This window comes from Muntiacus reevesi, chromosome 3 (assembly GCF_963930625.1).
Source record: "Muntiacus reevesi chromosome 3, mMunRee1.1, whole genome shotgun sequence".
NCBI lineage: Eukaryota > Metazoa > Chordata > Mammalia > Artiodactyla > Cervidae > Muntiacus > Muntiacus reevesi.
The window spans coordinates 151,234,485-151,255,806 of NC_089251.1; the positions used below are offsets into that span (position 1 = coordinate 151,234,485).

At 37.4% G+C, this 21,322-nt stretch overlaps 2 protein-coding genes across 6 annotated transcripts in view; one reads left to right on the top strand and one right to left on the bottom strand.

The window, feature by feature from the left end:
• DNAH7 (dynein axonemal heavy chain 7) overlaps positions 1–5,989 on the top strand; it is a 263,405-nt gene extending 257,416 nt beyond the window's left edge. The window contains exons 64-65 of the mRNA XM_065927706.1: positions 3,555–3,658; positions 5,783–5,989. Of these exons, the coding sequence (XP_065783778.1) occupies positions 3,555–3,658; positions 5,783–5,989 (311 nt within the window). The remainder of the gene's footprint in view (positions 1–3,554; positions 3,659–5,782) is intronic.
• A 190-nt stretch (positions 5,990–6,179) lies between these two features.
• The window catches only part of SLC39A10 (solute carrier family 39 member 10), a 74,821-nt gene continuing 59,678 nt past the window's right edge, over positions 6,180–21,322 (bottom strand). For all 5 annotated transcript variants that reach the window (XM_065930921.1, XM_065930925.1, XM_065930920.1 and 2 more), the window contains 2 exons: positions 14,143–14,333; positions 6,180–8,916 (listed from right to left, as the gene is read on the bottom strand). In XM_065930921.1, the coding sequence (XP_065786993.1) occupies positions 8,758–8,916; positions 14,143–14,333 (350 nt within the window). In that variant the 3' untranslated portion in view covers positions 6,180–8,757. The remainder of the gene's footprint in view (positions 8,917–14,142; positions 14,334–21,322) is intronic.

Consider the following 21,322-nt stretch of genomic DNA (forward strand, 5'->3'; position numbering starts at 1 on the left):
AGAGTATATGTCCCTTGCATTGTTTTAGTCTTACACAACTTTGTAATTCTGAAGTTACTTCTAAAAATATATATTGGCTAGAAAGTAATCATCAAATTAACAATGCATGGGATAATCAGCCACAATCTTTTTATGGCTTGTTGTTTTAATTGATGTACAGTTGATTTCCCATGTTCTGTTCATTTCTGCTATACAGCGGAATGATTCAGTTATACATATTATATGTATATATAATATATATGTATATATATATGTTTTATACACACACACACACACACACACACCCTTTTATATTCTTTTCCATTATGATTTATCACAGGATACTGAACATAGTTTTCTGTGCTGTGCAGTGGGATTTTGTCGTTTATACTTCCCATATATAATGGCTTACACCTGCTAACCCAGACTCCCATTCTACCCCTTCCCCAGCTCCTCCCCTTGGCAGTCACAAGTCTGTTCTCTAGAAGTCTGTTTCTGTTTCATAGATAGGGTCATTAGTGTCATATTTTTAGATTCCACATATAAGTGATATCATACGGTATTTGTCTTTCTGACTTCACTTAGTATAACTCCAGGTCCATTCTGTTGCTGTAAATGGCATTATTTCACTTTTAGTGGCTGAGTAATATTCCATTGTGTATATGTACCATGTCTTCTTCATTCATTGATGTATCGATGAACTTTTTGACTGCTTCCATGTCTTGGCTATTGTAAACAGTATTGAAGTGGACACTGGGGTGCATGTATCCTTTTAAACCATGTTCTTCTCCAGATATATGCCCAGGAGTGGGATTGTGGATCATATGGTAGCTCTATTTTTAGTTTTCATTACTCTGAGAGATGAATCAAAAAAAGATATTGCTCCAATTTATGTACCTATGTTTTCTACATTCTACCTATGTTTTCTTCTAAGAGTATTTTAGTATTCTTTATTACATTTACATCTGTAATCCATTTTGAGTTTACTTTTGTGTATGGTGTTAGTGTTCTAATTCATTTTTTTTTAACATGTAGCAGTCCAGTTTTCTCAACACTATTTATTGAAGAGACTATCTTTTCTCCACTGTATAGTCTTGCCTCCTTTCTTGTAGATTAATTGACCATAGGTGCATGGGTTTATTTCTGGGCATTCTATCCTATTCCACTGATCTATATTTCCATTTTTGTGCTAGTATCATACTGTTTGGCTGACTGTAGCTTTGTAATACAGTCTTAAGTCAGGGAGCATTGCTCTGGCTATTTGGGGTCTTTTGTGGGGTCTTGTGTATTTTGGGGCCATGAAAAAAGCTACTCACTCAAAGTGACTTTAAAGTGGCCACAATGCCATTGTAAATCTAACTAGATTTAGTATCATACAGTCTACATGTATTTGCCTAAGATTTGTCTTAACTGAATCACCGTCTAGCACCCAGTTATTCAGATATCAATGGGAAGAGCACTGCAAAGCAAACAGGAGGCAGGAAGGAGTGAAGAAGGGCTGGTGATGGTGTCACCTCCACCCTGTGCTGACCACAACTCACAGAAGCAAAGTCACTCAGCCGTGTCCAACTCTTTGTGACCCCATGGACTATACAGTCCATGGAATTCTCCAGGCCAGAATACTGGAGTGGGTAGGCTTTCCCTTCTCCAGGGGAACTTCCCAACCCGGGGATCAAACCAGGGTCTCCTGTATTGGAGGCGGATTCTTTACCAGCTGAGCCACAAGGGAAGCCCAAGAAAACTGGAGTGGTAGCCCATCCCTCCTCCAGCAGATCTTACCAACCCAGGAATCAAACCGGGGTCTCCTGCATTGCAGGCGGATTCTTTACCAACAGAGCTATCAGGGAAGCCCCACAGACCAGGAAGGGATGTTAAAACAGGACCCAGTTAGTATCTCCTGTCATTTTGTGTTTTCCATATGGCCCATGAGAGACAACAATTTATTTGTCCCCATCACATTTCTTATAAAATTGTTGTTAGGTTGGAGGGAACTTTTATCCCCATTGCCACTGTTCTTAAGGGGTTAAGATGAATTCTTCTCTTTACTCCCTCTGACATAATCTTTCTTTTCCAAGTAAGGAATAGATCACCCATTAGTTAAAGCCAGACATTTACTGGGCTGTGCTTACCAGTCAGCAAGGTCAGTGTATTAAAAGCTCTCTGGGACCTGACTGCAGTCTCCTCTACTTTCTCTGTTCCCATCTATTATTGTGATCGGCCTGCAGACTTAGATCTGGCTGGAGATGTGGGCATGCAGGATGTGCTTGCAGATCTCTCTGGCCCCCTCAGGCAGGTCCACCCCTGACCTGGCTCCAGGCTCAAGATGCGTTTTGCAATTCAGTTTTACTAGAGTTATTCTTGGGAAGTTATTGGACGAGTGCTTTGCCAGCAAATAAAATTGACCTTTATTCCAGCTATTCTTTCCGTCAGTTAAAACCTAGAGAGAACAGAGGGTAAGTCTTCCCCTCAACATCCATCACTGCGCTATCCACATGTGGCCTTTTAAATTTACAACTAAAATTAAATTTAAATCTCTTGGTCCCACTAGCCATGTTTTACATGTTTTAATAGCCAATCATATTGGAAAACACAGATATAAAATATTTCTGTCACTGGAGAAAGTCCTATTGGACAGCACTGCCCAAGTGGATTTTCATATCCTATTTTCACAAACTGCTTTCTTCAGTATAGCTGATTTGATTCTAACTGTACAAGGTAGACAAAAACAGGCATTCAGTTCAGTCACTCAGTCGTGTCCGACTCTTTGCGACCTAATAGACTGCAGCATACCACGCATTATTGTCTTACAAATATCTTCCAATTGTTCTCTGGATAAAAAAAACAGATATAGAGTTAAATGAATTGCTCAAGATCACACTGCACATTAGGAACTCTTCACCTATGTCTTTCTAAGTTCCTCATTGCCTCCCTTCATATCTGTGCAACAAATTACAATGAATATTTTTGTGTGCAGATACCCATATCCAATTCATGAAGCTTTGCACAAGGAAATAGCCAGGGATGTGATCCAGGTTTCATGGATTCCTTAATTTGTGGTCTTCAGTTGATCGTGTATGACATTGCCTTCTGGATTCTCATACAGACTGAGGTGCAGCCTTGGAGTGAGATTCTAAAAGGGAAGGAGAAATTTAACTCTTGGGACATAAGACATCAGCAGAAGGGTGTTTTGCTCCCATGCTGCCTGGAAGCCTCTGGGTCCCTACATGACATTAAGAACTTCTGTAGATTTTGTGGACTCTTGACATTATAGTCATTGGTCAATTAAAATATAAACCAATGTTTTCCCAAACAGAGAACTTCATGTAAAATAATTTAAAATTCCTTTCCTCTTTTTGTCTCCCACATGAAGTTTTACTAGGCAAAGTATAGCTATTCTTAAATTAAGAATATTAACACAAACTCAGAACACTGACTTTGTTTTAGAGCAGATGTTCGTTTACTGACCCAGTATCACTTGCACAGTATTCACCTGTAGGGATTTCAGCTTCACAACTCAATCTCAATCTGTATGCATATGCAAAAGTGCTGTATTAACCTGCTTCTTTTATATTTAGGTGTTTTCATTCATGGACTATTTCTGGATGGAGCTTCTTGGAATAGAAAGATCAAGAAACTTGCAGAATCACATCCCAAAATTCTTTATGATACAGTGCCTGTGGTTAGTATTTTCTAATGATATATATGTGGGGGGCTATTTTATACACGTATGCAATTTATTATTTACAGTAGTTATGTTTTATAAACTTGCTACCAACATTAGTGAATACTGAACTCCTAGGCAAAATATAAGGTTAAGTTTCTGTAATCAGGTGGCCACATTTTTGTTAACTGATCAATATATAACTTTATTTGTGCTTTTGTTTAAAGATACCTTATTTAATATACACTGTTGATCCATTAACATTGAACTCATGGACTATAACTCATTCCTAAACAGTATTTATAAGGCATAAATAAGACATAAGAAAGACATAAGACAGCACCTCAGCCCTACACTTAGGGGCCTTTTTAAACAGAAAAGTCACCAACCAAAAAACAGAATGCAAAAAGCTTAGCATCGAAAGGATACTTGTTCATATTCTAGTTGAGAGAGTTGAAACCAGGCGGCAGAATGTCACCAGGTTCAGCTTCAGCTGGCAACATGCCTGCTGGTGACTTAGCTTTTGCTGCTCTGGCATGCTCGCGAATGAGCATGAACGCACAGAATTACTAGGATTAGGACTAAATCTCAGTGATAGGCAAATTTGCAAATATGGAATCCAGGAATAATGAGGACTGACTGTACACATGTGTCCACATCCACACACGGGTTTATGATTTCTTTTACATATACATTGACCTAAAAATGTGAAACTTGCAGGTTAAAAGATAATTATATGAAAACCATTCATTTAAAAAAATTGTTTTCTAGGCACCAGTCTTTAGCATGGGCATACTAAGCTATATAAATACTAAGTTTCCAGCTGTTACTGCATTATGAAAAGATGGCTAGAGAGATTTTCACATAATCTGAAGGGTCAGTCTGGGATAGTGATAAAATATAGGCTGAATTTTACATGAACTTACATGAATTCTGTTTGTGGGACACTGGGAGCCACTCAAAGACAGGCAGTAATCCTTCAGAGTAATTCTAATAGGTACAGAGAGGGACCAGCTGACAGCCGATTGCAAGAAACCTGCCATATACACCAAGATACTGTGGGCAGATAAAGTTTCAAATATGAGACCCAAACTCAAAGTCACAAGGGCAAAATGTCTGCAATTTCAGGAGTCGATCTGGATCAATTTTTTTCTTTCATATAGAAACTCAAGTTTCTGGTGAACAAGATTTTAAGTAGGTAATCTTCTGAAAAGTCACTAGTAAAAAAACTCCCATTAAAAAAATCCACTTAGTTGAAACAAACCATGTCCAACTTCAGTGTTAAGTCCTTGTATTTAACAGTAGCTGAAGAACAGCTTTATAGATCTCCACAATTATGTGGGAGAGAGACTAGCACCCTTATTAGAGCCTTCATACAGTTTGTACTTAAACCTGATAAACAAAAGCAAACAAAAAACAAAGGAATTCCAAACAGTGGGGATGTCAAGAATTGCTATTACTACCGGACAAAGGTATTCCAAGTTCTAAAAATGAAACACTGTTTCCCCTTTCTGATCATAGTTTGTTCTTTACTCATATCCAGAGATTACCTTGCTCTAAAATTTTATTGAGATTGGTGAGGTTTAACTATGCTTCATATTCTAGGAACCTGACTAATGACTCTTTAAGAATAATCTTAAGAGTTGTATTGCAGTTACAAAGGCAACTATGTTTTAAACAGCACAAAATAGTCACCTGACATGGGGGAGGTGATCTAGTTCAACAGTCACGGATAAAAATCCTTTCAGAATATTTTGGGATTGGCTTTTAATAAAGCAACATAATTTTGAGTATCAGTGGTAGCCGTTCTCACCTTTGAAAAGTATATCTGATTTTATTATTAGTATTAGTGTAAGCACCAAAAGTCATCCTCAGGTAGGTATGGCATGGAGATGATGAATAGATGGGTAGTATGCTTTTTTCAGAGGAGATGACTATTTTTTCTCATTTAGCTTCTAAACTGGTTCTGAAGATAATTCTGAGAGCTCTAAATGTTTTGAGTAATGGCAGCACTGCTGACAAAAATAAACTCAATTTAGCCCACAGAAATTTGCAGACATAACTAACCTTATGCCAAACAGGTTCAAATGTATGTAAATATAACAAACAGCCGTGACTTAAATTTTGTCTACTTCCTTCTAGATGTGGCTAAAGCCCTGTAAGAGAACAGATATACCAGAACGACCAAGTTACACTGCCCCACTGTATAAGACAAGTGAGCGGAGAGGAACGCTGTCAACCACTGGCCATTCTACGAATTTTGTGATTGCCATGATTCTTCCCTCTGACCAGCCCAAGGAGCACTGGATTGGACGGGGGGTAGCACTGCTGTGTCAACTTAACTCATAATTAGAAGGTGTCACTTCCCTGTTTTCCTATTCTTTGTTAGATGAGTCAGTAGAAAATATATTTTACTTTTTAAAGAAGTTATTTGGTTTAAATCAATTTGACTAAAGTTATACTTAGTATTTAAAATGACTCATACTTCAAAGTTAGGAACTATTCTAACAAAGACGAAATAAGACTCTTATTTGCTCTTTTTGAATAACTTTATTTTGGGAGTGTTCCATAAGCATTAGGAACATACATAAAATGACACACCACTGTTGACAATGAAAAAACAGCATTTGATCATTTCCAGCTTTATAAATTTTTAAAAAATGATTCAGTTACAACAACAAAAAAAAGTTTAGATATTTTAGCAAGTATCACCTTGCAGGACCATAATCACATTTAAGCCACTGACTTACTGTTAATGGAAAAAATTCACACTGCATCTAGTTACTATAGTATTTCTAAGCATAATCACAGCTGATTGAATGCAATGTGATATACACCAAAATTCATATGAATGTCACATAGTGACAGCATTGTCCAAGTAACATTAATGACCTCCAACAAACACATGTTAAATTAGACTGGTCAAGCTAAATGGAATGTTGGAGCCAAACAGAAATGTAGTGGAATTCAGATTGTCTAGTAAGACTTGAAATATTACATTAGGATGATGTAAAAACTAAATACTGGTGGAACCCCAAGAAAAATACTAGCAGCAACTGTTACAGCCCTCTTAAAAGTTAAAAAAAAAAAAATCTAGCAAATAAAAGATACTACCATTTTTGAGAGAATATAAAACTTTATATACTTCAGCATAACCTATTTGCTTTAAATCAGGCATTTATTTTTTAAGACTGGGAGTATATTCCAGCTGTTGCTTTTCATAATAAAAGTTTTAAAGTTAAGCAGATTTAATGCTGGAATGCAGAATCCTCCTTGGACATAAAGACCCCAAAATGAATTATAAATACACCTTGGTTCAGAAAGCAAGATATCTGAATCACGTGAAGTTGGCAGTACTAAATAAAATGCCAGCACCTTTCAGCCAGGTTGCTTGAAGGGTCAAGCAATGAGATGAGGACTGTCCCAATTCAGTGCCCAGTGCTGAAAGTAATCTATGTATAAAACTCCTACTTGTTACAGGAAGCCATGAAGAAAGCAGGAAATAATTTTTCAAATTCAAGCATAAATGAAGGAACTGACACCTAATGAACGCCTAGCTTACACCGCACAGGAGAAACACTGGCAGTACTCTTAATACCTGGATGCATGTGCTGCTCTCAGTTCTGTTTTAAAGCTCATGGAGTAAGAGAAGAGGAACTGGGGAAGGGAGGAGGACCAACTGAAAACATTTTAAATGGAATGGAACGCGTTTGGCTCTTAAGTTTCTGAACAAAGAGATTTTTAAAGCCGCCACACAGGTAGCCAAGCGGATCAGGCAGGTCACACACAGCTTACCTGGCGTAAGTGCAGAGCATGTGGCACAAGATGTAAACAGAAAAGCGACATGCATGTGGTTAGTACTACAACTGATCAGGCCAAAATTCAGGGTAAACGTGGCTTGCACTTCTCACAAATCGTTCACCATGCATGGCAGGAGAACAGGGCACCTAAAAAAGAGACTACTCCCTACCAGGCACGAAAAGCACATGTTGGCACAAAATGAGTGATTTCAGCCGAGCTACGTAACTGCGTCTTCCAAGTCACCGGGTACCACGGCGGCCAGGGCATCAGTGGAGGCCACCCTCAGAACCGCGGTGAGCCGCGGCCTCACAGCCTCACTGCCAGCCAAGCACGTGCTCTAGGTTACAGGGCCAAACTGGCAGAGCGCTGTGTACAGTTAAAACGTAAACTTTCCAAATAACCCATTATTTCTGTTCAAGTAGGGTGTCTGAATATTTAGACCATGTTTGGGTTCTTCATTTTGCTATTTTCTAAAGGGTTACAATTTTAAGGAAAAAAAAATTTTTTTTTTACCACATGCTCCAAACCCCTTACCCTCACCAAAAAACCTGAAACAAAAATAAAAGTTAAAAAAAAAAAAAAAGCCCAAACACCAAGTATAATATTAATACAAAGAACCATTATGAATCTTTCATTAAACTGAAGCTCACACAAATGTACAGTCACAAATTTCAGTAGTTTAGGCTGCAAGTTTAAACCCTATGCAAATATATACAAAAATAGTAACTCTAGATTCAAAGAATAAGGGCCTTTTTCCCAATGCTAAATCCATACTCTAATGCAGCCTGAGCTTTCCTCTAGTGCTACAGTCCTATTTTATGTAGCTTCAAAGCTGTATCATGTTGATCCCTATTTCCATATGGAGCTGAATTAAGGGACACTACAATTCACTTTTAGCACAAAGAAAAGTCTGCCCGAAGTCCATTTGAAATATTTTTAAAAGTTTTAAGTGATTTTTTTCTTTTTGGTTCAATTTCTATTTCTGCATAGCCACAGAAGTTTCTACTAATAGAGACTACTTTAGTGTTTTTTATATGATTATTTCTTTATAAAAAGTCTTAATCAAACCTATATCAACACTGGTTCATGGAGTCCCATTTCCTCCCTTCTTTATCACAAGTTTTATATTTGTAAAAGACCCCTTCATGCAGGGAAAACAGCACTGAGCACTGGTCTTTGTGGTTCGGCTCAAATCTATGAACTTGTAAGTGGTGCAAGCCACCGGCTTTTCCTTGAGCGACGTGCTTACAGTACAAGGAACAGACGCAAAGCTGCATGGTGACGTTCTCAGCATCAGCAGTGACTGCTGGGAGGGGTCAAAACTGGAGGTCGAACACAATTTTGTCTTCGTAGAGGGCGATCACCAGCATGATGGCGAATCCGAACAGCAGCCCCAAGTTCTGCAGGATGAACTGTCCCACGGGGCAGAAGCCGTGCTCCTCGTTGTCGCCGTCGCCGTGCAGCATTTCTGGAAGCTGAAACATATTGTTCAAATGTCTTAAAACAATAGTGTATAATCTCATTTTTTAAAACATTTTCCTACTTAAGAAAGTTAGTGACTAAAGCACAACTACTAATAATTTTGAACATGGTGCTAACCATATTTGAGTCAAACACTTAGAAGTTTTATGCTCTAGCTATATACTAAATAAACACTAAATCTGTGCCCTCCTCACCTCCCAACAGAACACATCATTTATGTATTAGTTACTTTTCTAAAGTTTTGCTGTCTACCAACATTTCTGCTAAAGTATAAAACTTTAGCAGTTTTGCCAATGAAACTCAGAAAAGAATACCACAATTCCCATACTTACTGATATATCTTAAGCTCACTAGGAAAGTAAGATTCCTTTGGGAGATATTTCATTCAAAACTATCATTTATTCACCCTTTTCCATCTAAATTCTCATTCCCAACTGCACATTTCATCAAGGATACACAGTAACAAGACAATTGCAAAATTGATACCTCTATGCTCTTAAAAGCCATTATTTTTTTTCCAATAATAGACAGAAATAGTGTCTCAAGGCTGTGCAGCAGACCTACTACCAAGTCATGCATGCTATCTTCACAATGTATTCTATTCTCTTAACAGTGATAACATTTTTAAATTTTGAAAGTCTCCAATAGCTTTCTTTAAAGGCACAGTGCACTGAAAAGCATAGTTCAGCTTCTAAAACACAAGCATATACCGCATTTAAAAATAATCCATAGAAAAGTAAAAAACTAAAATCTTTAATGTGTCTAAGTAAAATGGATTTGCTGAAGAATGAATGTATGTGCATTATTATAAGCATACATTCTTCCCACCCAAACATAACCAAAACTTAAAAAGAACTATTTCCGATTTTCATATTCAGTTTTCTGTTTGTTGTTTTCAACTTTGCAGTGAATATCTACAGGACACTGATATGCTTCTCTATTTGACACTAAGCTTTTACTCCAAACAGTATCTTGGTACTTTGGGGTTTAGGGAGGAGAAATGCAGTGTTAAGTACATAATGTCTACAAGGAAGAAATATCATTATTCATTATTAAATAATGAGTACAATTAACCCAATTACCATGCTCTGACAGTGCTACAGTATATTTAACAATCTCCTGAGAGTGCTCTTTAAGAACTACGTCACGCTGGCCATCTATTCTGTTCATAGAAGTCTGTGCAGTAGTGTATGCTAATGGAGGTTACTGTTCTTACCCAGCAGAATTTAGTAGAGACCATTATAAATGCCAAAGGTGAATAACTGTGACAGAGACTATATGGTCCACAAAGTTTAAATATTTATTATTGTTTCTTTTACACAAAGTTTGCTAACCCCTGGATTAAGACTAATACTGGCAGGTTCCAACCTATGATTTTAGAAAGAAGACTACTTTTACTGTTATAAAAATTTTTTCCCAAGATTTTATGATTACAAAAACTTTTAACTTTCCTTAGTATTTAAGCATAAACAATGTACATCTCACAGAAATATTCCCTCTAGACATGTGTACATACCAACATCCTCGCACTCAATTCTGTCCTGAGTGCTGACACCAATACTGTCTGTCATAACCACAGTTAAGAGCCAGCCTACCTGTATGACCTACCTGTATGACCTACCTGTATGACCACAGGTGTTAACATGCAACAGTGCTTGTTGATAAACAGGTGCTATTCAAAGCTCCCAAAAAACCAGAAACTTCCAACTTGGTATCTATCTGAAACCAAAACTTCTGGTACTGATGCTATCTTACTATATAAGTCAATATAAACTTCCTCCTTTTAGCTAAAGTGGTCTTTATAAAACAAAAATGAGGTAATGTCTGTCATTGTTGCTTAAATCTTTTAATGGTCTCCGCAAATTGTGTGACTCATGATCTGATCACCATCTACCTAATTAATGACACTGTAGATATGTTACCTAATGTATTTCCTAAATGAGTCCTAAAATATATGTGGATAGTTTGTCCCTGTCTTTTAGAACACTTAGGTATATTCAATTGAGATATTATAACTACTCTGCAAAAAGCATTTTCATATGATTTCATTTTTATTTGCTTGCTTTATTAGCAATAATCATTTTGTTTCCTCGGGAGATACTCCCAGGAGTAGACTGACAGGTAAAAAAAGGAATGATGTTATTTCTTACATGCCCTTTCCTCCTGATTCTGATAAACTCTTCTATCTTCTTTAATACTTAGCTCAAATTTCCTATTCCAGAAAAACTTGCCTTATTTCCCAACTTTTTAGCTAGCCTCTAATTCCACAAACATGGTACATCACTCTACCATAACATGTATCCAAAGGATTGTAATTGATGGCTACTTTTCTTCTTCACTAGACTATTAATTCCTTACTATAATGACACTCTTGTTCTTTTTACAAGTTTAGCCCTCTAGTATAAGAATTAGCTCATTCACTCTTCATTCAATTAATTATGAACTACTTCTCCAGCAGTAATTGAAATATTATAAAAATGCCTGCCTTCCAAGAACTGATTGCCTAATGGGGCACAAAATGAACTCAATAAATAAATAAAATGTTTAGTATGTTATTAGTAAATTAAGTACAAGTGCAAATGAGAAAAAGTAAAGTAGGAATACAAGATGTGAAATGTTGGTGTGGAGACTGAAGTTTTAGACAGGGTGCCTCAAGAAGTAAGGGAGCTGGCTGGAGAATGTCTTAGGAAAATATTCCACAGGCGTGATCAGCGAGAGCCAGGACGCTGAGGCAGTGCGCCTCCTGGGGGAGCAGAAGTGAGGTAAGGCCAGGAAAATCAGGGATGGAAAGGGAGAAGAAACAGGAGGATAAAAACCTTGAAGGTCAAAACAAGAACTCTGTGCTTCTGCTTTAATGAAGCAGATAACCACCGAAGGGTTCGAAGCTCACAAGTGATATGATCTAACCTAATCTTACAAGGATCACTTAAAAAAAAACACCCAAGGTGTGGTGACAGATATAGAGTGTGGAGGCTAGGACGAGGGCAAAAAAGCAGGGAGAACAGTTAAAGAGAGATGGTGCCTGGAATGAGGGCGGAGTGCAGGTGATGAGGAGATGGAGCCCTGGTAGATGTGGGAGGGGCAGAAAGAAGAGGCAAAGAGTGACACTTAAGGTTGTGATCTGAGAAAGAATAAAGAAGAATAATAAAGTTATTGTTAATAGATGGAGGATTAAAAAAAAAAATAGATGGAGGATTCTAAAGGAAATGCTGGTGTAAGGAGTAGGATTGGCAAATACCAAGAGCTGGTTTCTGAATATATTAGGTTTATGACACCTTTTAGATACTTAGGTAAGCTGGTAAATAACGCTAATCTGGAATTAAGGAAATGGCCTGGGCTAAAGATGTACAGAAAGTGAAAGTGTTAGTCACCCAGTCATGTCCAACTCTTTGTGATCCCATGAACTGTAGCCCGCCAGACTTCTCTGTCCATGGCATTCTCCAGGCAAGAAGACTGGAGTGGGTAGCCGTTCCCTTCCCCAGGGGATCTTCCCAACTCAGGGATCGAAGCTGGGTCTCCTGCACTGCAGGCCGATCCCTGACTGTCTGAGCCACCAGGGAAGCACAAAAAGTGATGTGACACACCCTCACTGTGAGTGTGCCCGGCCGCTCAGTCGTGCCTGACTGCGACCCGATGGGCTACCAGGCTCCTCGGTCCACAGGGTTTCCAGGCAAGGATATTGGAGAGGGTTGCAAAGTTAGGAATTATCAGCCAATAAATACTTGAGACTTTAGCCATGAGACCAGGTAGGATTACTGAGAGGACTTTCATCAACATTCAGAGGTAAGGAAAGAGAAGAAAATCCAGCAAAAGACTAAGAAAAGGCCAGAAACGTGGGAATTCAGGAAAAGGTGGTGGTACAGAAGCCAACGGCCAAGGAAATCTTCCAAAGAGAAGAGAATGATCAACAGCCAAATGCTGCTGTTAGGAAAAGTGAAATGCAGACAAAGAGGGTCAGTGACCAGTGGATTTAGCAATGTTGTGGTGAATGGCAGATCTGACAAAGTACCCTGGCAGAGTAGTCGGGAGGAAACCTGATGAGCCAGACGCATGAGGGAAGAGAATTAAAAAACAAGAATGGGTAACTGCTGTAACTGGGAAGGAGCATAATAAATAGGGCAGTAGCTAAAACTGAAACTGGAATTTAAAAAGATCCTCTCCCACCCTACCTTTTTAAGACAGGAAGAAGGGAGAAATGTAAGGGAGCTGGGTGAGAGAGGGGATAGATGAGATCTAGAGAGCAGTTTGAAGGAGCTGGATCTTGCTAGGAACACAGATGTTTTCTCCCAGGCACAGGGACAAGGGTAAACAGGCACCGACCCAGGGAAACGAGCAGGAGCGGTGACGGGAACTAGTGGGGAGTTATCTCGGCGGCTTCGGTGTTCTCCATGGGACAGGAGGTGAGGTCACCAGCTACATACGAGGACAGCAAGTGAGGCTGACGGAGAGAGGGGGTAAATGGCTGCTTCTGGATATAAAGTAAAAAGTATTTTTTCTGACTGTCCAAACTTGCTATAATAAATATTCTGTAATTAAAAATTTAGTAATCTACGTTGTTGGTTATTCTCTTTCATTACTTTAAGTATGTCCTGGGTTATATAACTGAAACGAGACTATTTAACAGAGTCTACTAGGAAGAAAAGTGAACAGTTATCTAGTTAAAAACAGAAAGTAACCAAATCATTAGTTCTGCAAACACACTACCTAACATATTTAGGATATAAAAGTAAAATTAAAATTTAATTAATTAGTGTTACAGATTTATTAACTTTAAACTGAAGCTAGAAATAAGGGCAATAACATAAACCCCTTGGAATATAAACCATTTTCTGCAGAAGGCTGGAGAAATATAGTACTTCCTTCCTATTTGCTATTAAGCAAGCTCAAAGAATTATTTTGTTAACCATAAAAAAACACTTTTACCCCAATATTACAAAACCTTCAAAGTAGTAATTTTGTATACCTTTAAATATTATCGATGGTTACTTTGAGTAGTAATATTATTTGATCAAAAATTTTCAAGATAACTGGTTGCCAAAGAAGGAATCCTCCTACTTAAATGTCTTTTCTTAATAGATTATTTAAGATATCACATGTCTTTAAAATGGGTTGTGTTTATTAGTCTTTCAAACTACATCCAAAGAGTTCTTCCATTTTTGGAAGTTCATTCTATTTACAGGCTTAGTATGAGAACAAAAATGTAAAATAAGCCGTCTTACCATATCCACCAAGGCCACGTAGAGGAACATGCCCGCAGTGATTGCAAAGATCCAAAGTGTGATGTTATTGGCATACTGACCAACAGCCGTGCCTATGAGCATGCCTATGTAAGCCATCATGGCAGAGAGGAGGTTGTATACAATTGCTTGCTTTACAGTCATGCCTGCTTTAAGAAGAACTGCAAAATCACCTGCAGTTAAGACATAATGTAAGTTTTAAAACCACAGGATTTTAAAACCACATGAAAACACTAAAAAAAAAAACAAAGTTAAGAATGACATAAAAAGATATACCTTTATAACTGAAATTTTATAATGAAATTTTATTTTACTTATTAAACCTTAATACATGCAAAACTTTGGGTGAATCTCACAGGCATCATGCTGAAAAAGAGTCTGGAAGGTTATATATGATTCCATTATATGATATTCTCAAAAAGATAAAACGATAGTGATGAAGAGCACTTGGGGTCACCAAGGGGCCAGGATAGAAAAGGGATGTGACTACAGAGGGACAGCATGAACGGGTTTGTTGAGATGATGGAACTGTTATCCTTGATGGTGGTAGTGGGGACACAAATCTATATACACGTTAAAATTCAAAGAACTGTACATCAAAAAGCAAGGTCAATGTTACTTGATAACTGGAATGAAAATTTTACAGAACACCAAAAAGACGTAAGAAAAAAGAACTTCACCAGAGCACTTTTTGTGAGCAACAAATAAAGCTCTCTACTTTGATCTCTGCCCTTTCTAAGGGAAATGGGCTAAGTAGGAACAGAGGTAAGTGTATTGTATGCAGTTTACATTTATGTTTTCTTTATTCCAAAAGAAAAGTTAAATCTTAATTCTGAAAATCCTAAAAATGTAAAAAGAATAAAGAGACTTTTCTCACTCATCTGTCTAAAGCTGGTAAATAAAGGATTAAATATTGATCAGAGAGATTACTAGAAGGGCAAAATGTTGCTAGAACTAATAGTCTTGAAGTTAAAGGGTCAAAAGCAATAGTTTCATTAATTATAACTTTTGTTTGTTTTAGCTACTAAATGTACAAACATCCAGTCAATTATTGAATGTTCAGTAGATGCAAGTTACTATACAGAATACTGAGGGCTGTTTCTTTCCCATGAGAAGGTATCTTACATGACTAAAAGCACATGATCTAGGTGTGTGTATATGTGTTTTTAAAGTTATGATTACATGATTCTCATTTATAATAGATAAGTAGAAGTTAACAACAAAGAAATTAGTGCAAGGCATTATTTTCCATGTTCTAATGAAATGCTATAAACTACATCCTGCAACATAACTGGGAAAGATAATACAATCAAGGAGATTATCTACCAATGGCTTCTAAACTGCCATTCTGCAGTTTCCACCTGAGATTACTATACATCCTGTATCTTCTCTCTTTCATCCTAAATACTTAATTCTCCTGCTGAGACTTGGATTTCATGTCAGTTTTTATCTCTTCTCTAGAGTTTTAAGTTCCTCTGGCCTTTCTTCCTCAGTTTCCTCTAAAGAAAGCGTTCCCTAACTTCTTCCACTACAAAGTTCCTCACCATACTTTTAATAATTCACCCATCGATTGTGTTAAAGGGACAATTTCATTTAGCAGGGTTTAGGTAATATAAAATGAGACTACAGAAGTGACTTTTAGGTTATAAAATACAGTGTTTCCTTTTATAATTTCAAATAGAATTTTTAAAGGAGCATTATTGAATACTCATTGAACCAAAGTATCATGAGTACAAACATCAATTCTGATGCCTTTCTGATATTACTGGGTGGGAAGATGATTACTTTCATCCCTGAATAACCACCAAACAGCATGAATTAACTAGACAAGATTCCAGATGAGATATTTAGTTAATACTTTTTAAAATTAAGGTATAACTTACATATACAATCCTCCCCTTTTTTGATGTTGAGTTTTGACAAATGTATATATTTTTTAAAAAGTATATATACTATGTAAACATAACTATCAGACTCTGTTTCTTTACCTGCCCAAACCCCAAAATTTCCTTCGGCCCCTCACTTCTAGTGATCTGCTTTCTGTCCCTACAGTTTTGCCTTCCCCAGAACATTACATAAATTATGCAGTCCTTTGGGTCTGGATTTTTTTCTTTCACTTGGCATGATGTGTAAGATTCATCCATGTTACAATTTATATCAGAAAATCATGGCTTTTTACCACTAAGTAATATTGCATAGATGAATAATAGCTTATTTATCCCTTCAGTAGCTTAAGGACATTTAGTTTATTTCCAATTTTTGATAATTATGAATAAAGCCACATTCATAAATAGATTTTTGTATTAACAAAAATTTTTGTCTCCTGTATGTAGATACCTAAAAGTGGGATTTCTGGCAGCAATTTATGGAAGTTCTGGTTGCTCCTGATCCTTTCCAGCCCACAGTGACAAATCCAGTACTGAATTCTCATGTGTTTATCTGTTATTTGCATAACTTCTTTAGTGAAATGCCTGTTCAAGTATTTTACCCATTTTTTAAAAATTGTTGAATTGTTGGTTTTCTTATTACTGAGTTGAGAGGCCTTTAAACATCCCAAAAGATTTTAGTCAGACATATATTTTCCGAATACTTGTTCCTAGTCTTTGGCTTGTCTCTTCATTCTCTTTAAGTGTCTTCTGTGTAGAGTTTTTACTTTTTAGGAAGTCCACTTTATTACTTTTTCCTTAGTAGAGCATGCTTTTGGTGTTGTATGTAAGAACAACTTGCTTAATCCAAAGTACACAAGATTTTTCTGTGTTTTCTTCTAAAATTCCTTTATATTTAAAATTTTTTTCATTTAGATCAGTGATTCATTTTTAATTTTTGTCTATGGTAGGAGGACTTTTTTTTGCAAGTAGATATCCAGTTATTGCAGAAACATTTGTTGGACAAACTATTCATTCTACATGGGATTTCCTTTGCGCTTTTGTTGCAAATAAGCTGCTATATGTGTGCAGATTCTATACCTTGTTCCACTGATTCATGTACCTAGTTTTTAACCAGTACAAACTGTTTTGATTATTGTGGATTTACAATAAGTCTCAAATTTAACCTTGGTTTACTTAAAATTCTTCTGGCCATGCCTTTCCCTTTCCATAAAAGTTTTTGGAAAAAATTCATTTATCTCCAAAATAGTCTATTGAGATTTCAATTGGAAATGTACTGAATCTACAGGGAGAATTAGTATCTTAGAAATGCTAAGTCTTTTGGTCCATAAACTTACAGTAGATCTTCATTTAAGTTTCCTCTGATTTCTTTTGTTGGCAAATTGTAGTTTTCAGCATACAGATTTTATTGTATATTTTGTTAGATTTAACCAAAGTATTTTGTATTTTTTGGTGTTACTGTGAAATTACTTTTTAAAAATTTTAATTTCTAATTGCTCAATGCTAGTATATAGCAGTATGACTTTTATATGATATTCTTATATCATGATGAATCATTTAAGAATCTATCTTTGTCCTACTCTTATCTCAGGTTATAATTTCCTCAAAGTTATCTGCATATTTTTCTACCCTTCTCTTCTCAGTAAGAACCTATATAAACATTTAAAAAATAAAAGGGATCCTCAGCTGGAATTTACAGTGAATAAGCAAATCTATTCATCTTTTAACAAATCAATCTTCTTTCCTTTCTGCTGACAATGGATATCATTAGCACAAAGAATGAGATGTGCCTACCAAAGCTGTTCTATTAATGCAATCCAATGTTATGTTAATAGCTGCTAATATGAAGTCTTTGTTTTGTTTTTTTAAAAGTATATACTGTAAGATTCTTTTTGTCTTAACTAATGCATGTATATACATGTATAAATCTACACAGTGAATGTTCAATTTTCCCTGGACAATTTAGCACATTATGAGTATCTTATTTTGAACTTATTTAATTCTTAATACTCGTGAGAGGGAAGGAAAAAATGGACAGCATTACAGACAGCCTCTCTAAGCTGAGTCTTAACACATTATTGACCAGGGATTTTTAAAAAAACTAATGCCTGTGGCATTAATATATCTCTGGTCAATAATGTATTAATAACACAGCCACATTTATTTATCAAAATGTTATTTCCTTAAGTTAAAATATTACTCAATGTCAAGAAAAGAGTTTGGATCATCTACCTTTTTGGATTATCCTCAACCTCACTTCCCCTGTATACATTCTTATATAGGTTTTCTTGTAAATTATTTTTCAAATGTTTCAAATATAGCTCCTTATTGAAAGGGTAGAAAAAAGTGGAAAGAATGCAGAAGAATAATATTGCAACTTACTTAACTTCAGCTACACAAGTTTGGCAAAAACAGAAGGAAGAGTAATAAACCAGGTAATCTCATATCTGTTACCCTGTATCACAGCAAACATGAAATGAGAATCTGGGTCTTCTGTTTCCTCTGATGGCTTCCATTTCTGCACACCTCTTACAGGGGACTGCCCTGTATTATTCTAAGGTTTAAAAGTACATGTTTTTTCATATGACATTCCCAAACACACAAAAACCCTACCTGGAACACAATTAGAGAAACAGAAATCTGTTCAGAAGAGGAACATCAAAATTTGGAATTACTAAGTGGACTGAGGATCAGTCTCCAAGGTACTAGAATGTAAGTGACCCTTGAACGACGCAGGGGCCCAGTCGAAAATCTGTGTATAACTTATAGTCAGTCCTCCATATACTCTATTCCACATGTGCAGATTCAACCAACTGCAAATCATGTAATACTATGGTATATATACTATAGACCTTTAAGACACAGTAATGGGCACTTTGGTAAAATAGGGCCTCTGCTGATTAGATTATCCACTCATACTCATTTGGAGAAGAACAGAATGTAGAGAGAGGCATAGCTTCTGAGTCAGAATTCCTAGGCAAGGAGAAAAACCAGTCCCTTGGGGGCTGAGACGGATGCTTGGCAGTTGTATAAGTTGCATAACTTGGGCTTCCTCAGTGGTTCAGTTGGTAAAGAATCTGCCTGCAATGCAGGAGACCTGGGTTTGTCCCTGGGTAGGAAAGATCCACTGGAGAAGGAAATGGCAATCCACTCCAGTACTCTTGCCTGGAGAATCCTATGGACAGAGGAGCTGGGCAGGCCACAGTTCAGGGGATCCCAAAGAATTGGACATGAATGAGAAATTAACTTTCACTTCACTTTCATATACTATAGAAAAAAAATTCTGCACATACGTCAACCAGCACAGTTCAAACCCATGTTGTTCAAGGGTCAACTGTACATGTTTTTCCCCTTAGGGTGTCATTTTAGTATAAAAATCTCAGAATAGTTTTAAGAATTCATAAACAAAAATTTAGCTAGGGCAAAACAGGTTTTATATCAAAGTATTCTAGAATGTGACATATTACGCTGTTTTGCCAACATCTTAAACTGCTAAGGGGAAAGAGGACTTGTCCCTATCCACCTGCCTAGCATCTGTCTTAGCCTCAAAAGGACTGGTTTTTCTCCTTGCCTAGGAATTCTGACTAAGAAGCTTCTATGCCTCTCTCTACATTCTGTTCTTCTCCAAACAAGTATGGATAATCTAATCACAGTAGAGGCATATATCTGGCCCTGTTTTACCAAAGTGCTCATTACTGTGTCTTAAAGGTAAAAAGTAGGCTCCACGAACATTATGTAAAACTTCCTTTAGACCACCTCCACATTGTAGGTGGATAAAAAAGCCAAAGCCCTTCAGGCCACCTCCAGAGGAGGAAGCTGGGTCATTTCTTTATGATCTTCCTTTCCCAGGAGCTCAGGCAACTAGCATGGGGCAGTTTGTCAACTGAGCACAAGGCACTGGGGGAAAACATGCGTTTTCATGCCTCACTCCTCTCCTGGCAGAGCAGATGTACATCTGGACTGGAGTTTCTTCTCACAGCAATAGTGTTAGTCATTCATTCGTGTCCCACTTTTTGTGACCCCACGGACTGTAGCCAACCAGGCTCCTCTGTCCATGGGATTTCCCAGGCAAGAATACCAGAGTGGGTAGCCATTCCCTTCTCCAGGAGATCTTCCCGGCTCAGGGATCAAACCTGGGCCCCCTGCATTGCAAGCAGATTCTTTACTGCCTCAGCCACCAGGAAAACCCCAAATAGCAACATCTTAACCTCTGGTTTGTGGGGTAGAACAGGTAGAGATCTGGAGTTTCGATATTTCACTGAGGTACCTTGGCTCAGGCTTTCACCAGAACTCTGCACTGGGTATCAGGCAAGGGCTTACCTAGCCAGTAAGCTGTGTATACATTTGTCTTATGTGTAGTTATCACTGGGTGTCCCTCCCTTCAGTAAGAAAGTACAGGCGGAAAAAGGGGTAAGTGACAGGAAGGCAACCGTCCCTCATTTCCAAAATCTCTGCTGTCAATGCTGTGCTGAAATGGAGCATGGCAAGTGGGTTAAGGAGAATTCAGTATAACCATACTAAAATCATAAAGTGACCTGACATATTCCTTTTACGGGGTAGTGGGTGGGTAGGAAGGAAGCTGAAGGCTTTCCTGGCATACTATGGATGTGTGTGTGACTATCCAAGTTTATTACTAAGCAAACTTAAAAAAAAAAGGGGGGTTCAAACTATTAGGCAATGTTTCTCATATATAAAAACTGACTGACAGTCTTGATTTGTGTTGCTACTGAAGTGTAAGGAAGTTATTTGGTACATCATTCTCTTACGAGCATAGGAAAGCAGTTAAATGTAACTGTGAGATATAATATCTCACAGTGTAAGATATAATATCTGCACACAAAAAAACCTACATTATAAGAAAATAGGATGTCTAAAAGGGATATACTAAGCATTAAAAGAAGAACCTAGAGAAAGTAAGTGATAAAGTTTGGAGGAAAGATAAACCTGAAGCATGGTGTACTGGAGGGCAGTTCCGAAGCTAGAGGAAGAAAGACTTAACATGCTACACTAGGGACAGAGCTAGCAAGACAAGCCAATTGGGAGGGAAGAAGCAAAGAAACAGGCCTGGCACCCAGAGTGCAGGTTTGGTGAGCTGTGTTTGGGTGAAGTCGAAAACAAGAGCAATTCAGTGAGTGAGGCTGAAAAGGTAGGTAGAAGCCAGATGTGAAGGTCACTGAAAGGAACATTAATGACTCTCAGCTTTTACGTTATATGCAAAGGAAGGGGACTGAAAGATTTTGATTAAATAAGCAAGTCACATCTAGTCACATAGTAAC